Source organism: Tursiops truncatus, chromosome 5 (assembly GCF_011762595.2).
Source record: "Tursiops truncatus isolate mTurTru1 chromosome 5, mTurTru1.mat.Y, whole genome shotgun sequence".
Classification (NCBI taxonomy): domain Eukaryota; kingdom Metazoa; phylum Chordata; class Mammalia; order Artiodactyla; family Delphinidae; genus Tursiops; species Tursiops truncatus.
The window spans coordinates 36,399,658-36,417,471 of NC_047038.1; the positions used below are offsets into that span (position 1 = coordinate 36,399,658).

Sequence of the window (17,814 nt, forward strand, 5' to 3'; positions counted from 1 at the left end):
CCCTGTGTCAGCAGATGTCAGGGAGCACATGGTAGTGGGCCTTCATTCCAGGCCTTACGGCCCGCTGCACCATCTCTTTATGGGTCCCCTTCATTCATTGAATTCAAGAACCATGGAATGACATCCACTTCTGACTAGGATGCTGTAAGCCATTGCCCGCCAGCAATCCTGGTGTAATAATTATAAAATAATGGATAATTTGCACCACTCATGTTTTCAAAGCCACTGGAGAGCTATGGAAGCAATGAGGACAAGTTAAAATCAGATTCCAGAGGGGCCACTGTTGACAGTCCTTCACTGCCCTGCAGCATTCGCCAGCTCTTTGTGCAGACTGAGATTTGACGTTGCCCAGAAGGGGCCATCAGCTGTGTGATAGACACAGCTATCTGGCAACTGTTTAGGGCTGGCACGTCAGATTGGAAACTGGAGGAGCCTCGAACACGGCCCACATGGGGCTACAGAGAGGAATGAAAGGTGGGCAGTGTAGACCAAAAACCTGGGTTTAAATCCCAGCACTGCCACCAACTGTCTGAGTGTAGGCAAGTTACTTAACTTCTCTGAGCCTCATCTTTCTTGCCTGTAGAATGGGATGACAATGATAAATCATTTACGGTGCTTTCAGCAGCACATGATACTATTGGGTTGTTAGAAGGTGAAGAAAGCATTTTATAAGAAGTCGGGGGGTAAATTTTCTAGTTTTGATTCCATGACCCAATGATACTATCAAGGATCCAGCCCTCAACATCCTTCTGCTCCACTATACTCAGTGTGCCGCTTTGGTCTTTGGGCTCAGCCCCACATGGTTTCAGGATGGCTGCTGCAGCTCCAGGTGTCACATACATCATCTCTCTTTTTTTTTTTTGCGGTACACGGGCCTCTCACTGTTGTGGCCTCTCCCGTTGCGGAGCACAGGCTCCGGACGCGCAGGCTCAGCGGCCATGGCTCACGGGCCCAGCCGCTCCGCGGCACGTGGGATCTTCCCGGACCGGGGCACGAACCCGCGTCCGCTGCATCGGCAGGCGGACTCTCAACCACTGCGCCACCAAGGAAGCCCTATGTCAGTCTTTTAACACAACCCTTGGTCTGCAATAAGTGGATGATAAGAGGTAGCTGCTATCATCACCACCATCATTCCTGTGCTGGAAGAACTCAGATTATCAGGAGGAAAACAGACACATAACTAGATGATTGTGATACACAAAGCAGGAGTAATTAACCAGGTACCAACTCTGAAGAAGGTACATGTTGGGCGCCGGCCACTGACCTGGTACTGGGAGCCGGAGACAAGGGGACACTGCCCACAGTTGCCTTGCTGAGGCGGGGCAAGACCAGGCGGTGGAACAGCTGGGTGGGTCCTTGTCTGGGTGTGAAGAGGGGAGACCAGTCTCACCGCATGAAAGACAGAATCAAACCCCCCAGCAACAGCAGCGCAGTGAAGATGAACAGTAACCACCACCTTCCCAGTCTGTTTATTTAGAGTAGTGTAGACTGTTTACACATAAGGGCGTAACGGTGCCCGTTTGGCTATAACATAGCGCTCTTTTCCTTTTAACCAATGGACCCACCCATCAATGTTCCTTAAAGGAACCAACCAACCCAGAAAACACTATTGAAGCGAATAAACAAAACCAAAGCCCTTTGACTATTCTTCCCTCGGTATGGCCACTCCACAGTTCAGTTTGGATCTTAGCCACAATTTCAATTCTGAATTGAATTGAAGCCCTTTTGATTAGAAAAGGTTGCATCGACATAGGATTGTGGATTGTGGAGGGGGTGTTGGGGGTGGGCGTTGGGGGAGGGTAGGGGAAGGCGCCCTTCTCAGTCTGTCTGCTTGGTCCCTCTGTCCCCCTCCTCTACTGATCCTGCATGCTGCTCGCTGGACGTCGGTGGTCCTCCCCATCTGCACCAAGGCCTGAGCTCTCCTTGAACCCTTTCAGGGATACCAAATAGCAGAGCATCGTTCTGCAGTGCCCATCCTTCCTCGGTGGCAGTGACATCCCATGGAACAAGGTCTTCCTGGCCTCAAGGATGCAGTGCCTCCTCCTTAAGTGCTCATTCCCAGGCACTGACCTTGCTGCCAGGGAGGAGAGGTCCCAGGTGTTCGCAGAGGGTGAGATTGTCTTGGTTTAGATGAAGTGACCTCTCCCCTCCTTCTCATCTCTCTTTCTTTATGGTTCTGTCCTTGTTCAGTTCGCCATCTTTGTTCGTTTTTGTTTTCTTGAACAAACAAGTTGCTGTCTTCTCCAAGCCCACACAAGTCAGATGCTTCAATGCCACTTCTTATTCCCACTAATTGTTCTCAGCAGTAATTATTCAGCTCAATCTACATTCGACCAAAGTCTCTTTGCTCCATCCAGCCTGCTTTGGGCTCTTCAAAGTGTGTGGATTGGACGTGACCTTCCCATTATTGGGTGGTCATCTTCTTTGATTCATGTGGTTCCATTTTGCAGGGAGTATTATTAAAGCGGCCGCCGATTGAGTCGTTCAACAGGAAAAGAGAGATCTCACTTTGGTATCAGAAAACGCTTTATGATTTTCCTAAGGGTTAAAGGGGGTCAACTAACAATACACACAATCTGAGTCTGCTTATATACTTTGCTTATTTAAGACCCTAAAAGGTTGTAGCCTTTATTTCTGAGGCATTAAGTAGAAATGGCTTTGCACAATAGTTTTGAAACATATTTTTATAAGCTTCTCAATTTCAAGCAAGAGAGAGTTCCTGTCAACCTGGTCCTATAAAATAAGAATTAATAAGGTTGCATATTTTGCCAGGGAAAGTGTCTTTGAGAGCTTTTTGCTAAACTCCTGCCTGGATTTTAAATTCCTTCAGGGCAAAGACCCTATCTCCTATATTTCTGTATTACGTTGGTGCCTACCTAGTGGAGGCATTAAAGCCAGACCACCCTGGGCCAATCTGGTTTGAAGATTGGCAAGACTAAAAACTCAGATTCATTTCAGAGTTGCTCTCACCTTGGAGTCCACGTAAGCAGCAAACACGTGGGGCAAAGATTCTCCACGAGGGAAGGTACAAAGGAACAGCTGCAGTTTCCTAAAGTACTTCAGAAAAATTGGTGAGTCCCAGGGAACCCAAGACATGGGCTTGGGGCCTTTAGACTGCTTCTGTCTGGGGGCCCAAGTCAGCCCTTTCGGTCTTATTCTGCTTCCACGAGAGAACTTTCTAGGTGAGCTGAAGTCCCACAGGCCGACATGAAGATTTTTTGAGTGATCAATGAACAGACACACGTTGCCCAAAGCAGGACAGAAGAGATGGCCTCCCCCCAGATGCTGTCTCCTGGGTCAGGGAGGACGTTCTGTCCAGAAGTCCCAGCCGACCTCCTCTTCCATCTCGTTGGCCAGACTGGATCCCCAGAGGTGGGAAAGAGAGCCTGTGGCCATTCTCCCCTGTAGAGTGGCTGTAGGCCTTGCCTGGGAGGAAGAGGGGGACATTCCTTAATTTCCTCATTTGTGGGCTTCCCTGGTGGCGCAGTGGTTGAGAGTCGCCTGCTGATGCAGGGCACACGGTTTCGTGCCCCGGTCCGGGAAGATCCCACATGCCGCGGAGCGGCTGGGCCTGTGAGCCATGGCCGCTGAGCCTGCGCGTCCGGAGCCTGTGCTCCGCAACGGGAGAGGCCACAACAGTGAAAGGCCCACGTACCAAAAAAAAAAAAAAATTTCCTCATTTGTAAATTGAGGATTGAGTTGCCAAAGGATCAGTGAGGATGCAGGTAGATGTTTCCTGGGGCTGGCATAATAAAGCACCACAGACCAGGGGCTTTAAAACAACAAAAATGTATTGGCTCCCAGTTCTGGAGGCCAGAAGTCCAAATCCAGGTGTTGGCAGGGTCATGCTCTGTCTGAAGGTTCCAGGGAGAATCTGATCCCCGCCTTTCTCTTAGCTTCTGCTGTTGCTACAATCCTCAGCACTTGTTGGCTCGTAGACCCTCATCGCATGGCCTTCTTGTGTGTGTGTCTTCTCTTCTTTGAAGGACACCAGTCATATTGGATTAAGGGTCCACCCTATTGCAACATGACCCCATCTTAACTTACTTCTAAACTGCCTCTGCAAAGACCCTATTTCCAAATATCACATTCAGAGGTACCAGGGGTTGGGACTTGAACATATCTTTTGGGAGGACACAGTCAGCCCCTAATGGTAAATCACCCTGCATGGTTTCCAGCACGGAATAGGTTTTCCCTAAATGAGAGCTGTCACTCATCATCCTAGAAAGACCCAGCACAAGGCCCCCCCTTCCCCATGGCCTGCCGAGTTGGGCATCTCTCCTCCGGGCTGCTGGTCCCTACTTACAGTCTGCTGCTGGCCAGGCTCGGTGGACAGTTCTTTGTCTTCATGTCTGTTCTAAACAGAGACAGGTTCTCTTCAAGGTCGTGAGTGCCGGGACACCTGTTGCCTGCTCACAGGCTTGTCTCATTCAACTCTGAATTCCTAGCCCCGATATGATATTGTGTCCATCATGACACACATTAGATGCTCAAGAAATCCTTGTGGAATGAATGCCCGATTAAGGAGATGGCGTTTTTTTTTCCAGACGTGGATTTGACTAGTGGAGTTTGAGCCTTGAATTTACACTTTCCCCCCAGCACAACCCGCACTGTCTTCTCTCCACTAAAACATATCACTGTTCTTGCTTTTCCAGAAAGCTCTGGTCCTCTGCCTTCTCCCTGTCCGAAGAGGAGCTGCTCGGGATGAGGCAGGAAGTTCACGGCTGCTTCGCTCAGATGGACAGGAGCTTGGCCCTTCCCAAAATCCGGGCCCGAGTCCTGCTGCAGCAATTTCAAACCGCATGGCGAGAAGCAGAGTTCCTGAAATTGGACCAGGCGCTGGCTGCCCCTGAGCTGCAGGTAGGATGGGCATCTCGGGGCCTCGTGGGTGCAGAAGCGGGGCCTCCTCCGGCAGTTGATACTGTAGGATCTCGCTCCACCACCCACCCTCAGCTCATCTCCCACCCTCTCCTCTCTGGCCCTGTTGGCGTCAGCTGTTCCTGGAAGCACCTTAAGTTCTGTAGTGGACACACTGGTACCTGGACTTTGCACTGTCCACCAGTGGCCCTGAGTCTCTGCCACTCACGGCTCACAGCTGCGCCCCTCTCCTGAGCTTTCCCCTCAGTGATGGGAGCCACCTGCCCTGAAAGGTGACTCTTCCTCCTGCCCCCTCCCTTGGCCACAGCCAGTGACCCACTCAGAGTACTTCTGTAAGTGGCACAAGGAGGATGCTCAGCTCAGGTGGAAAAGGGCATCTCTCACCCTGGGCCTCGGAGGGTGATGATTGACAGATGCCTGTGGTGAGCACGTGTTATGGGCCGCAGACGAGGCAACTCTTGGGTGCAGGGTTTACTCTGGAGCCCCTTATGGACCAGTCAAGGCCAGACCCTACCTGAGACCTCCACCGTGCGTGGCCCTTTCCCCCTCCTGTCCTGGTTCCCTCACCCCCTACGCCTTGCTCAGAGGTCCTCTCTCCGGAAACTGCGTGCACCCCAGTCCCCGTCTCTGGCTCTGCCTCTGGGGAATCCCACCGGAGACAAGGCCTTTGAATTTGCTGTTTCCTCTGCCGAGAACATCACAGGGCCAGCTCTTTATGGTCTCTTCACATCTCAGTTCAAATGTGTCACCTGCACAGTGGTCTTCCCTGCCCACTATCCAAGATCACCACTTTCCCAGCCATCCTTTATCCCATGCTGCGTTCCCACGTCTTCAGAGAATTGATTGCTATCTGCAATGTCCTGGTTTCTCGACTTAACTCACGGTCTGTGCTCCCACTGCCAACAAGCTCCCTGTTTGTAGTTCCCGTTCACCACTCCATCCCAGCACCTAGAAGGTGCCTGGTGCATAATAGGTGTGCAATAAACTTTATTGACTGAACCAACCAACCACCGGATGTGGGCGGAATGCGGGGACTTCCCTTGAGTTGATATTATGTTGAGATTGAAAACATTTCGAATCACTTACACTTCCAGTAGCTCATCTGTGGTTCACAGCAGGGCCAGGAGGTAGATAGTTTGTCCCCATTCTACAGATGAAAGCACCAACCAGCAGAGGAGAAGTGATTGACCGACGTAGGAGGAAGTAGAAGGACTCATCTTGGAGCTGGTGCTTTCTGACTTTAAACCTACTGCTTCTCCTTGAGGAGAAAACAGAATTCAGGCACATCCTTGGTGCTCTCTGCCCAGCTATAAGTTCTACCATGATCTCAAGACCCCCTGTGGTCTGACCCCTGATCAGTCACGTGCTGGTAAACTGACTCTCACTGGGGGTTCAGAGTTCCTGACTTGTAGCATTTGCCTATTTCCCTGGTGTAAATACTCCTTCCAAGGCCAATTTCAGGCTACCGACTTGACATCACTGTGCGTGGGGCTGGGAGGGATGCACACGATCTGCCCCACCCCCGCCCCACTCTGGCTTCCCCCGCTTCCAGTGCCAGTCCTTGCTCTGGGCGTCAGGGTCTTACCCACCAGCCTAGCTCTGTTCCTAAGAGGGGTTGACCCCCAATTTCCTCTTTTTGGTATTATCACCATTAGATCAGGAGATAAAAACTATAGTTCACTCATGGGATTAGCTGAGCCCAGCCCGAGTTTTTAAAGGCATTGGGTGCAGGAGTCAGGAAGCTCACCATCTAGTTCTTAGGGCTCCCATGATGTGGCTGAGGCCACCGATTCTGTTCTGGCCTCAGTCTCCTCCTCTGTCACATGGGGTCTCTGAACTCAGTGAATTGCTGTGTACGTGCTTGCTTCCTCTGAGTGCGCTGGGGCCGGCCCTGAGGACATGGGGGTCTTCTCTTGCATTAACACCACGGCCATAGGCGCCGGGTCAGAGTCTGGTGGGCAGGCCTGAGTCCAGGTCTAGAGCAGGCTCTGGGAGATCGTGCCAGTGAAAGAGTAGAGGAAGGGTGGGTATGTGAGCCGGGAAGGGAGGAGGACTGGCCCTCATGGGGAGTGACCAGCGGCCACGTACTGCACCAAGCATCTTAGATGTGGTGCGTGTTGTGTTGGTCATGCTACATTATGCCCTACTGCATGCTGTTTTGTTTTGCTATGTGATGTCATGTCCTATTGTTATATTCTCATTTAGGCTACATTCTAAGCATGTTGTTATGTTCTATCGTGTTGTGTTACAGTATGCTGTGTTGTTATATTTTTCTGTTTATTATGTTAGATTATGTTCCATTTATGTTCCATTGTGTTATGTTCTTGCGGTAATCCTATGAGGTAGGTATCATTAGCTCCATTTTACAGGTCTGGAAACTGAGGCTCAGAGAGGGTAGCATCTTCTACACTCATTCATTCATTCGCTGAATATCAATTTACTGAGCACCCACAACCTCTTCTCTTTTTAAATTATTTATTTTATTTATTTCTTTTCTTTCTTTTTTTTTTTCCTCTGGCTGTGTTGGGTCTTCGTTATGGAAGCGCGGGCTTCTCTTTGTGGTGTGCGGGCTCCGGGCAGGCTCCAGAGCGCGTACGTGGGCTCTGTAGTTTTTGCGGTACATGGACTCTCTCATTGAGGCGTGCAAGCTCAGTAGTTGTGTTACGCAGGCTTCGTTGCCCCGCCACGTGTGGGATCTTAGTTCCCTGACCAGGGATCGAATCTGGTTCCCCTGCGTTGGAAGGCAGATTCTTTACCACTGGACCACCAGGGAAGTCCCACACAACCTCTTCTTCGACCCCTCTCACCCTTGCTCTGGGCTTCAGGTCTTCAGGGTCTGGAACCTTCTATTCCCACATTTTCACACTCCTGACACCTTGTCATGCGGGGCTCAGCTGCAATGTCACTTCTTTACATTTGTGAGGAGCTGGTATGTGTGTGTAGGTTGTGCAGCTGTTATTCTAGGAGGATGGTATGTGTGAAAGCCCACGCATAATGCCTCCGTGAATGCATGCATGCGGATGTCCTCAGCAGCCGTTCACCTCTGCAGACGTGTCCCCGTCCGCCTAATGTAAGATAATACCCAGAGAATATCTGTCTCCTTGTCTTCATGGCACTCACCAACCCTCTGAGAATGTCTTGGTCGGTTATTTGTTTTCACGTTTACTGATTTTTTCCTCCGCTCTTCTGTAAGCTTCCCAAGGACAAGCACCTCTTCCGTCCTGTGCCTGCTCACAGAGGCTGACGGGTTGAGGTCCCCCACTGGAGAGGAGGTGGACGCAGGTGGGGCCGCTATCTGTCTGACTGCAAAGCTCCGGCTCTGCCCACGAGCATCCCTCTCCTCCCTTTGGCGGGACAAGCTCCCAAAGTATGCCAAGACCGAAGGCCCATGAACGGAGTTCATTCCAGGAGAGTGTTCATCTCTCCTCCCCTCTCTGGCTAAGACAGCTGTGCGGTGCCAAGAGCTGCAGGAGCCTCTCTGGGCTTGGGGAGACCAGGGGCTGCACCAACCTACTGGTGATCACTTTCTCGCCCATGTTTTCTCCCCTCTCTCCAGCCACAGTCCAAGGCAAGGAAGCCACGCTCCAAGAGCAAAAGCAAGACAGACCTTTTGAAGAAGTGCACTGAAGATAAAATTCAGCTCTTTGAGGAACAGGCCCCCGAAGACCTGGTTGAAAAGGTCAGTGTTCGATCTGTCACTCCTCATAGCACACGGCAGGGCTGGCAGCCGCCCAGTTTAAGGGCACACAGAGCCCTTGGGGGCTGTGACTGTCCATCTCCACCCAGCACCTGTTTTTTTCTTTTTCCATCTTTATTGGAGTATAATTGCTTTACGATGGTGTGTTAGTTTCTGCTGTATAACAAAGTGAATCAGCTATATATATACATATATCCCCATATCTCCTCCCTCTTGTGTCTCCCTCCCACCCTCCCTATCCCACCCCTCTAGGTGGTCACAGAGCACGGAGCTGAGCTCCCTGTGCTATGCGGCTGCTTCCCACTAGCTATATATTTTACGTTTGGTAGTGTATGTATGTCCATGCCACTCTCTCACTTCGCCCCAGCTTACCCTTCCCCCTCCCCGCAGCACCTGGGTTTTACCTTGTGTTCCTGCAGGTGGGACCCACCCCACCCCCACCCCCGCCCCTTTTCACCTGGTCTTTCTGCCTGGAACCCTCTTCCTCCACTTCTCCCCCAGGAGGTCTCTCTCTGGTCCATTCTTCTGGCCTCATCTCTGGTGCTGCCTCCGTGGCCTGTGGTTGCCACCATCCCTGTGCCTGGCTCTGTGCTGAGGGGTTCACTTGTGCTGCTTCACTTCTATCTCTGCATTTATCTTGCACACCCTCCTCTGTGCGCCACAAGCAGCCCAGCCTCCCTCACCAGCCCCCTTTTGTTACACTTCTGTTTCTGCGCGTACTGCGTATGACCACGTGCTGCTTACCCGTGTCCTTCCCTCTTCTTGGATTTACCTTTCCACCTCTTTTTATCTGAACAAGTGGACTCTGTCCTCAGCTGTCCTAAGGCACAACCTCTGTCCTCAGGTACCCCCTCTTCCAAGAAGCCTTCCCGGAACACCCAGTTCTCCCACTTACCCCTCCCCCTGCCAACTTCCTTTCCCGTCCTAGCATATCTCACGCTGTTCCTTCATTCCTCTGGGATGCTGAGGAGGCAGCAATGTCCCAGGCATCGTGTTCACGACCGCTGGGGTGGTCCCAGCTCTCAGAAATGCACATTCTAGACAAAGAGCACTTAAAATGATAGATCATGATCAGTGCCGATAAAGAAATGAACAAGACGGTATGATAGTGACGGGGTGGGGGGATGGCGAGGGGGAAGTGGGATCCACTGTAGGTGGGAGAGTCAGGTGAGATGTCTCTGAGGAGGTGACATTTAAGAGTCGACACCGTGTTGTCACTGCCGGGGGCCCGCTGCCTTCCCCAGCAAAGGGCAGACTCCCAGAGGACTGTCAGTGAGTGGATGCGCAGACCATATTCTAGAGCTGCTCGTCTTGTTCCTACCTTCTGTCCCTCGGGTCCTTTACCTAGTTATTTTAATTTTTTTTTTTTAATGTAAGTGTATTTCTCAGAACACAAATGCGTAATCCAGCAGAGAGCCATAGAACCTGCTCCAGGCAAGGTCATGGCTCCTTCCAGGTGTGTACAGGTTGTTGATGTCTTAAGGGACACAGAAGTAGCACCCTATTCCCACTTGTGTTCTATATAAAATTGAGACACAAGACAAAGACTAAGGCAGGTACAGGTGGAAATATCATCTGTCTTACAGTTAAAGGCTAATTCAGAAGATAGAAATTAGTATGAGAGCCAGATGGGCTTGCTAAACATTCCAGAATTAGACAGACTCAGTCACACGATCACAGGTGTCCCTGGGGGGGTCCTGGCAGCAGCCTACCTGGAGGAGCAGAAGTGGGGCTCCCAGAGCAGAGCTGAGCCAAGCCTGCCCAGTGGGGTGGATTCCCAGTTCACCCAGGAGGGGACGAGGAGAGGGGTGGAGTGAGGCAGGGACTACATGGAGGAACTAGCCGCATGGGGGGCGGGGCAGGGCATTTCCTCCAGTGCACGCTGGTTTGTGACCCATTGTCACACTTAAGGTAGCTATTGTCAGAGAAGGAAAAGTGGGGATTTGATTTGGTGGAAGGAATGCATGGCCTGAGCCGTGGCCAAGGACACAATGCAGGTTCAGGGGAGCCCAGAGAGTCTGCAGCCCCCTGAAAAGGCTGCTTTGCTGGGGTGCTGGGTCTCCCGAGGGGATGGGGGAACAGACCTGGGGTGGAGGGTCTCAAGTGCCTGTCTGGGAAGATGGGCCGAGTCTCACCAGTGCTGTAGAAGGAGGAGAGGGACAGGATGAAGGATGGGTTGAGAAGGTCCCGAGGTTTCCTGAGCCGAACTCAGCAGCCCACCCACCGTGAGTTCACCTGACCGCACGTGCTTCCCCCATTCTAGCCTGTCTCTTTCATTCCATTATGTGCTTTACCCCTCCCGACTTCCTAAAGAAGTAGGAACGGTCCATATCCCTATTTTACAGATGTGGAAACTGAGTCTCCACAGTGAGTTCATCCAGGTTTCTGCAGCCAGGCGGTGGTGGATCCAGCACTTCAAACTAAAGCTCTATCTCTTCTTCATCTTTGACAGGGAATATTCTCACGGAACATGGTTATTTCCCACGGTTGTGTAATGTTAGATAAACGTGCCTTGGCTCCCACATCCGTAAAATCAGGATTGAGACAATGATAACCCACTAGTCACCGGATTTGTGAGGAACAAATGGATCGGAAGGTGCTTTTTAACTTTGGAGTGGGCTCCAGTGCCCATTTCCCCAATAATGGAGCAACTCATAGGCTACCTAATTCCGGCCTCATGGAGAAAGGCAGCCAAGAGTCATTTGCCAGCCGTGACCTTTTCATGACAGGCCATCTTCACAAATGGCTATCTCACTGTGGCAAGTGCCAATACAATAGGTACTCCCCAGTCAGCGGCTTTGATGTTCCTCCTGAAGTCGGTCGACTGCATCTCTTAGCATCTGAGTGGCAATTGTTCAGATTTTTTATTTGCAGGGTAATTGCACAGAAATGACAGCCCTTGGGGGGATGCCAGCAGCACTGGGAACCCCTTCCAAGCTCATGTAGCTATCAAGATGGAGCAGGGACCTAATGGCCACTGTCCCAAGACCCACTGTCAAGCCACTGCCTGGCTGGCAGCATGCTGTCCCCAAAGGGACTGTGGCTTCACAGCTGGGGTTTGCAGAGCATGCTGGAAGCACCTGCCAGGTGCCCCCTTTCTTTACTAGAATCTGCAACCCTCAGCCCCAGGTTGATATGTCCCTGGTCTGGACTCTGCCATCTGGAGAGGTCGGCAGAATTGCCCAAGGTCACGCCATCAGTGAGTGGTTGAGCTGGGGCTCCCACAAGGCACGTCTGCTTCCATCACCCATGTCCTTTCCATCATGGTGCTGGGTCCACAGTGACAGCGAGAAGGCTTCAGCCTCCCAGCAGGGCTGTTTGGTCCTCTTCCCCACGTCCCCTCCCTTTCTTCCACCTCTTTCCTTTTCCTTGCCCTGCTCAGCTTTCCCCTTTCCCTCATTCTCCTTCACTTCCTCCTTTAGAACATTTTGTAGCCTGTTTTCTGGGCCGGGCGCTGTTGCAGGATCCTGCACTTGAGATGTTCACGGTTTTAGATGAGCAGCAAGTTTGTACATCGACCGTTTACAGGTTTGCCTCCTGCTTTCACATAGAAGCCACCTGACTATGCTGAGCTCCGCCTTGAATGAGTGGTACGTGACTCATTCAGAAAGACTTGTACGACTGATTCAGGGAGGAAGAGACAGGCAGAGGGATGAAAGTGGACTTCCTGCCTGCCCACTTTTTCTGTCCAGCTGATGGGTTACCAGCTCCGGTCAGAGGCAGCCATCCTGAGTGGCTGTTGTGCACCTGTGACACTCCACAGACATCCCAGTCCTTCTGATGGGCTCCTTACAAATGCACAGATGCATGGTTTTCAACCTGGAGGACTCTGGAGGGCAGGTACATTTGAGAATAAGTTAATCAAGTTCCAAGATAAATTTCTGTTGGATTGAACTGAAATTACAGGTTAATTTGAGAATTGTCTTCCCCTCCGAAAAGGTGGAATGTTTCTTATTTTATGTGGATCTTCTTTTAAGATCTTTAATAGATTTTATATTTGCTTCCATTAAGTCGATATGCTTGGGACAGTCCCAGTCTCCCCTGTCATCCCCACGTCCCTTCCTGTTAGCTCTTCCTTTTACTCTCAACTTGGGCGAGAAATCATAGGGTCACCTTATGGGTAAGCTATACATATACATAAGGTCTTGTGTATTCTTTTTGATGATTCCCAGACACATGATAGGTTTAGTTGCAATTGTGAGTTATTACCTATTTTCAGTTATGTTTTGGGCTTATTTGATACTGATGTAAAGAAATGTTACTAATTTTTATAAGTCTTTCCAGACTCCCTTATTCTATCTCTGGAGCCAGACTGCTGGGTCCAAAGTCCCTATCTCTGTCACTTATAGCCCTGTGACCTTGAGCAAGTCACTTAACCACTCTATGCCCTAGCATACTCATCTTTCAAGTGTGCATGATAGGTACACCTACCTCTTAAGATTCTTGTGAGAATGTGTCTGTTGATTTTTTGCATTTGGTCGTAACGTCTACAAATAATCACAGCTTCGTAGCCTCCTTTCTGATTCTTACGCCTCATTTCTTTTTCTTAGCAGTGTGTCAATGTCCTCGTCTGCTTATTCCATCATCTCACTCATTTCCATTGGTTGATTTTCCCCTGGATTATGGATCGTTTCCTTCTTCTTTGCTTGCATGGTAATTTTTGATTGGATGGTAGGCATTGTAGATTTTACATGTTGGGTACTGGATTTTGTATTTTCTTTAATAGTGGAGTTTTGACGTGTAGGTATGTTCTTTTGGATTAATTTTATCCTTTCAAGACTTGCTTTTTTTTTAAACATCTTTATTGGGGTATAATTGCTTTACAATGGTGTGTTAGTTTCTGCTGTATAACAAAGTGAATCAGTTATACATACACATATGTTCCCATATCTCTTCCCTCTTGCGTCTCCCTCCCTCCCACCCTCCCTATCCCACCCCTCCAGGTGGTCACAAAGCACCGAGCTGATCTCCCTGTGCTATGCGGCTGCTTCCCACTAGCTATCTACCTTACGTTGGGTAGTGTATATATGTCCATGTCTCTCTCTCGCTTTGTCACAGCTCACCTCAAGGCTTGCTTTTAAGCTTTGTTAGGTTGGGTCAAGAGCTGCCTTTAGTCGAGGACTAACGTATCCCCGCTGCTGAGGCAACACACTTCTGAGGACTCTACCTGATACTTTGTGTGTCATGGGATCTTTTCACTCTGGGTTGTGGGAACACAAGCTCTTCCCAGCTCTGTGTGAGCTCCAGCAATGGTTCTGCCTATTATTTCTGGTGGTTCTTTCCCTGGCCTGACATTGGTTTGTTATTTGGGTTTTTTTCAAACATGCACAGTATTCAGCCAAAGCCCCTTGCAAATCTCTGGATCTCTCTCTCTCTCTCTCTCTCTCTCTCTCTCTCTCTCTCTCTCTCTCTCTCAGCAGCTCCCTCCTCTTTAGGACTCTGCCCCACAAATTCTAGGCACAGGGGCCTCCCAAACTCTGCTTTTGTTTTCTGAAAGTACTGAGCCTGCTGGTCTCTCCCTGGGTTCCCCAACACATCCTTTTGTGTACTAGGAACTGCATTCAGGCTGTAAGCTGGGGCAACCGTGGGGCTCACCTTGTCTATTTCCCTTCTCTCAAGTATCCCAGTTCTGTGCTGCCTGTTGTCCAGTGTCTGAAAACCATTGCATCATGTGATTTGTCTAGTTTTCTAGCTGTGGGAAAGCAAATCTGGTTACAGAGTAAATTTGTTCCCTGTTCCTGTATCATGGCCAGAAGCAGAACTTTCTAACCTATCCCTTTTTGATTGATTTTTACTTCTAACAGATCCTTAAAAAGAAAAAAACCCTATCCTTCTGTTATTGATTTCTACTTTTAGTATGTTTTAGATAGAGAACAAAGTGTATATGGTAACAAGTCTTTGGAATTTATTGAGGCTTACCTCGTGGCTTTATTTGTCCTCAAAAAGGCTGAGTATTTTCTGTTAGATATGGAGACAAGGGCAGTAGAGGCAGGGAGGACCCAGGTCATGAGAATCCTGACAGCTAACTGAGAAGCTCAGACCTTTTGAGGGAAAATTGACAAGATTTAGGCACTTCGTAGAGAGTATCTCTCAGGATATATTCATTAGTAGTTCTAGAAGTCAGTCTCTGTTGGCCAGTCCTCCTCTCCTGACCTCTGCTCTCGTTGGTTCTAGGGGTTGGGGACCGTGTCTTAGTCTGACCTGTTCTCTTCCTTCTACTTGTCAGTGTGAGATGGAGGTTAGGGTTGCAGTCCCAGCCCCCGTCAAGAGCTGGACTGGTTTCTGGGGACTGAGGGGCCCTGAGGCCAGACACTTCAGCAAGGATAAGGTTCCAGTCTCTCGATGCCCACCTCTGTGTTCTGTTAGCAGAATTTTAATTGATGGATCTAGAAACGAAGGCAATATTTCAGTTCATCTTCGGTGCGTTCTCTTGCTGGTTTTGCACAAAGTATATATAAATTTCTCATAAATTTTCTCTAGGAGCACTTCAATATAAATGAAAGTGACATGACCGTATTTTCTGCTCACCCACGATTTCTGGTACTATTTTAATGATGTTGCTTCCATCTGGGTGGTGTGTCTACCACATAACCATTCACCCATCCATTATTCACTCACTATTTCTGGGTTTCACGAGATGCCATGCTTGCATACTTCATTAGCAACCCCTCCATCAGGAGTGGAACTCTTGCAGTGCAATCAACCACGCATCCTAGTGTGTTTCTGCAGCAGCCTCGGCAATTATGCAGAGGTGGCTGGCGCTTCTGTCAGGAACAGCTCTTCACACACCTGTCATTTCAGAAGTGGCTAGAGCTTAAGCATGAGAATAATGTGCTCATTTTCAGATGACATGACAAGAGAGAAAACTGATGGTACAGGTCTTTATAAAGCTTAGAAAAGAAGGCATATTGGAAGGGAATGCATTTTAGGAAGAGGCGAGAAAATCCCTTCATCCACCTACCAAGACTGGGAAAGCCTCCAGACGGTTCTCTTCATGTCTACTCTTGCCCCTGTTTTATCCCTTGAGGCAGACTCTGTCAAAGTCTGAAACACCATTTTAAGGAAAGTTTCTTCCTTTTTTTAAAATTTTTATCTAATATTGGAGCATAGTTGATTAACAATGTTGTGTTAGTTTCAGGTGTACAGCAAAGTGATTCAGTTTTACATATACATATCTATTCTTTTTCAAATTCTTTTCCCATTTAGGTTATTACAGAATATTGAACAGAGTTCCTAAGGGAAGCTTCATAGTTTCCCACTGCTCCCAAAGCAGCCCACTTATATTTTTAATTTCTAATTTTTCAAGAGTTTTTTCTCTCTGAATGCTCTCTATGAAATAACATTGTCTTGTTGCTTTAAGGCTACAATAACTCTTGTATCTCTCTGAGAACATTAAGTTTTTCAAAAAATTCCTGCATATTTATTATTACCTCTACGTTCATTAGAGGCTTTCCCAGGTATGTGGCCATCCTTGATGGTCTGCTCATATTTAAGAGTGGAGTACTTGGGCTTCCCTGGTGGCACAGTGGTTGAGAGTCCGCCTGCCGATGCAGGGGATACAGGTTCGTGCCCCGGTCCGAGAAGATCCCACATGCCGCGGAGCGGCTGGGCCCGTGAGCCATGGCCGCTGAGCCTGCGCATCCAGAGCCTGTGCTCCGCAACGGGAGAAGCCACACAGTGAGAGGCCCGCGTACCGCAAAAAAAAAAAAAAAAAAAAAAAGAGTCGAGTACTTAAAAGCTACTTGGAGGCTCTGACCTGTAAGTAGGCCTTGCAGACTGTGACCTTCACGCTGCTGTGACTGGGCTGGACCACGCACTTGGTGAATTCCCAATGTCTGTAACTTTAGAGCTTTCTTAAAATCTGGTCAGAGTGCCCAGAGAAGACCAGTCTCCTGCCTAAATGGTAAAGGCCTTGCTGCCCATATGTCAGGAGCCAAATGAGGGAAGAGAACTGAGATTTTAGTAGTCAGTATGTAGAGTTTTACTTAAGTCCTTCTGCCTTAAAGAGAGCAGTAGATGCATGTTATAAATCTACTGTCTTTCTCCAGGAATCTCAGTTGTTAATATTTTTCTACATTGTGCATGTTTTTTTATAATTAGAAATGAAAAAACTTTTTAAAGGAGGAAAGAAAACTCTCAATATTATAAACTATTGTTTTATCTTTTTCCTGCAACCCAAAGGAGACTCTATGTAACTAATTATAGTAATGATACCAAAATAATACTAGTGGTAAGAATACAGCAGCTACTATTTATTAGGGGCTCATTAGGTACCACAGACTCTACAGGGATTGTTCCCTGTCATTTTATTGTTTGCTTTTCAGAGATAAAACTGAGACTCAGAGAGGTTAAGCAGCTTGTCCAGGTCACACAGCTAGTTAGGTGGTAAGTTTTTACGTAGGAGATAACAGATCAGCCATAAACACAAGAAATAAAACTATGCTGACTAGTTTAAGGCAGTGCTCTTAATTCGTTTGAGATTTTTGCACTTTAATTATGCAGATGAGGGGTTGAGTGGCAATGTCTTTCCAGGCATAGAAATCAAGTTTCTATCTTAAATTTAAGCACTAATGATGTTTATTTAGCCGGGTGTTATTTCATTCAATAAACATTAACCCAACACACCTTTACTGAGTCCACTCCCCTCCTGATGCAAGATAAAGGAGAGAGTCTTAAATTTCAAACCCATCCTGCAAAGCATGGTTTAAACTGACCTGCTTTTTGAGAGGGCCAGCCACTAGAATATGAGTACATTCTTATATTTAAATAGTGTTTCATCAGCATCTCCTCCCAGCATTTGGATGTGAGATTCCTAATGTGACTCCTTTCTGACCCCTCTCTTTCCACATGGAGGGACTTTGCTAGTGACATCCTGGCCTCTCTGCATTCCTTGCCCACTTCTCTCCAAGGAGTGTTACCTGATTGGTGAGATTAAAGTAGGAACTGAGCATGCTCAGCGCAACTCCCTCCTCTCTTTGGAAGCCAGCCTGCCTGCAGGAAGCCCCCATTTTCTGACTACAATGTGATGAGCTAGGGGGGAGGCCTGCTGTTTGGAGGACTGTCCACTCCTTTGCAAACACATCTGAGCCGCATTCTCCAGTCTAGTTTCCATCAATATCAGAGCTGACATTTGGTGTCCGTCTGGCTCACCCATGCATCCAGTTGTATATGTTTCCAAACTTGTGCAAGGAGGAGGGGTGTAAGGTCTTGAACTTCTTAGAATCTCAGTAATTCTCTGA

General features: G+C 48.7%; 1 protein-coding gene across 10 annotated transcripts in view; it reads left to right on the forward strand.

Annotated features, from left to right (window-relative positions):
• EVC2 (EvC ciliary complex subunit 2) overlaps window positions 1-17,814 on the forward strand; it is a 140,957-nt gene that overhangs the window by 90,852 nt on the left and 32,291 nt on the right. For all 10 annotated transcript variants that reach the window (XR_012331931.1, XR_012331932.1, XM_073805036.1 and 7 more), the window contains 2 exons: window positions 4,656-4,860; window positions 8,435-8,557. Coding sequence is in view for 8 of the 10 variants with exons in the window: in XM_073805036.1 (XP_073661137.1) it covers window positions 4,656-4,860; window positions 8,435-8,557 (328 nt within the window). In the remaining 2 variants the exon portion in view is untranslated. The remainder of the gene's footprint in view (window positions 1-4,655; window positions 4,861-8,434; window positions 8,558-17,814) is intronic.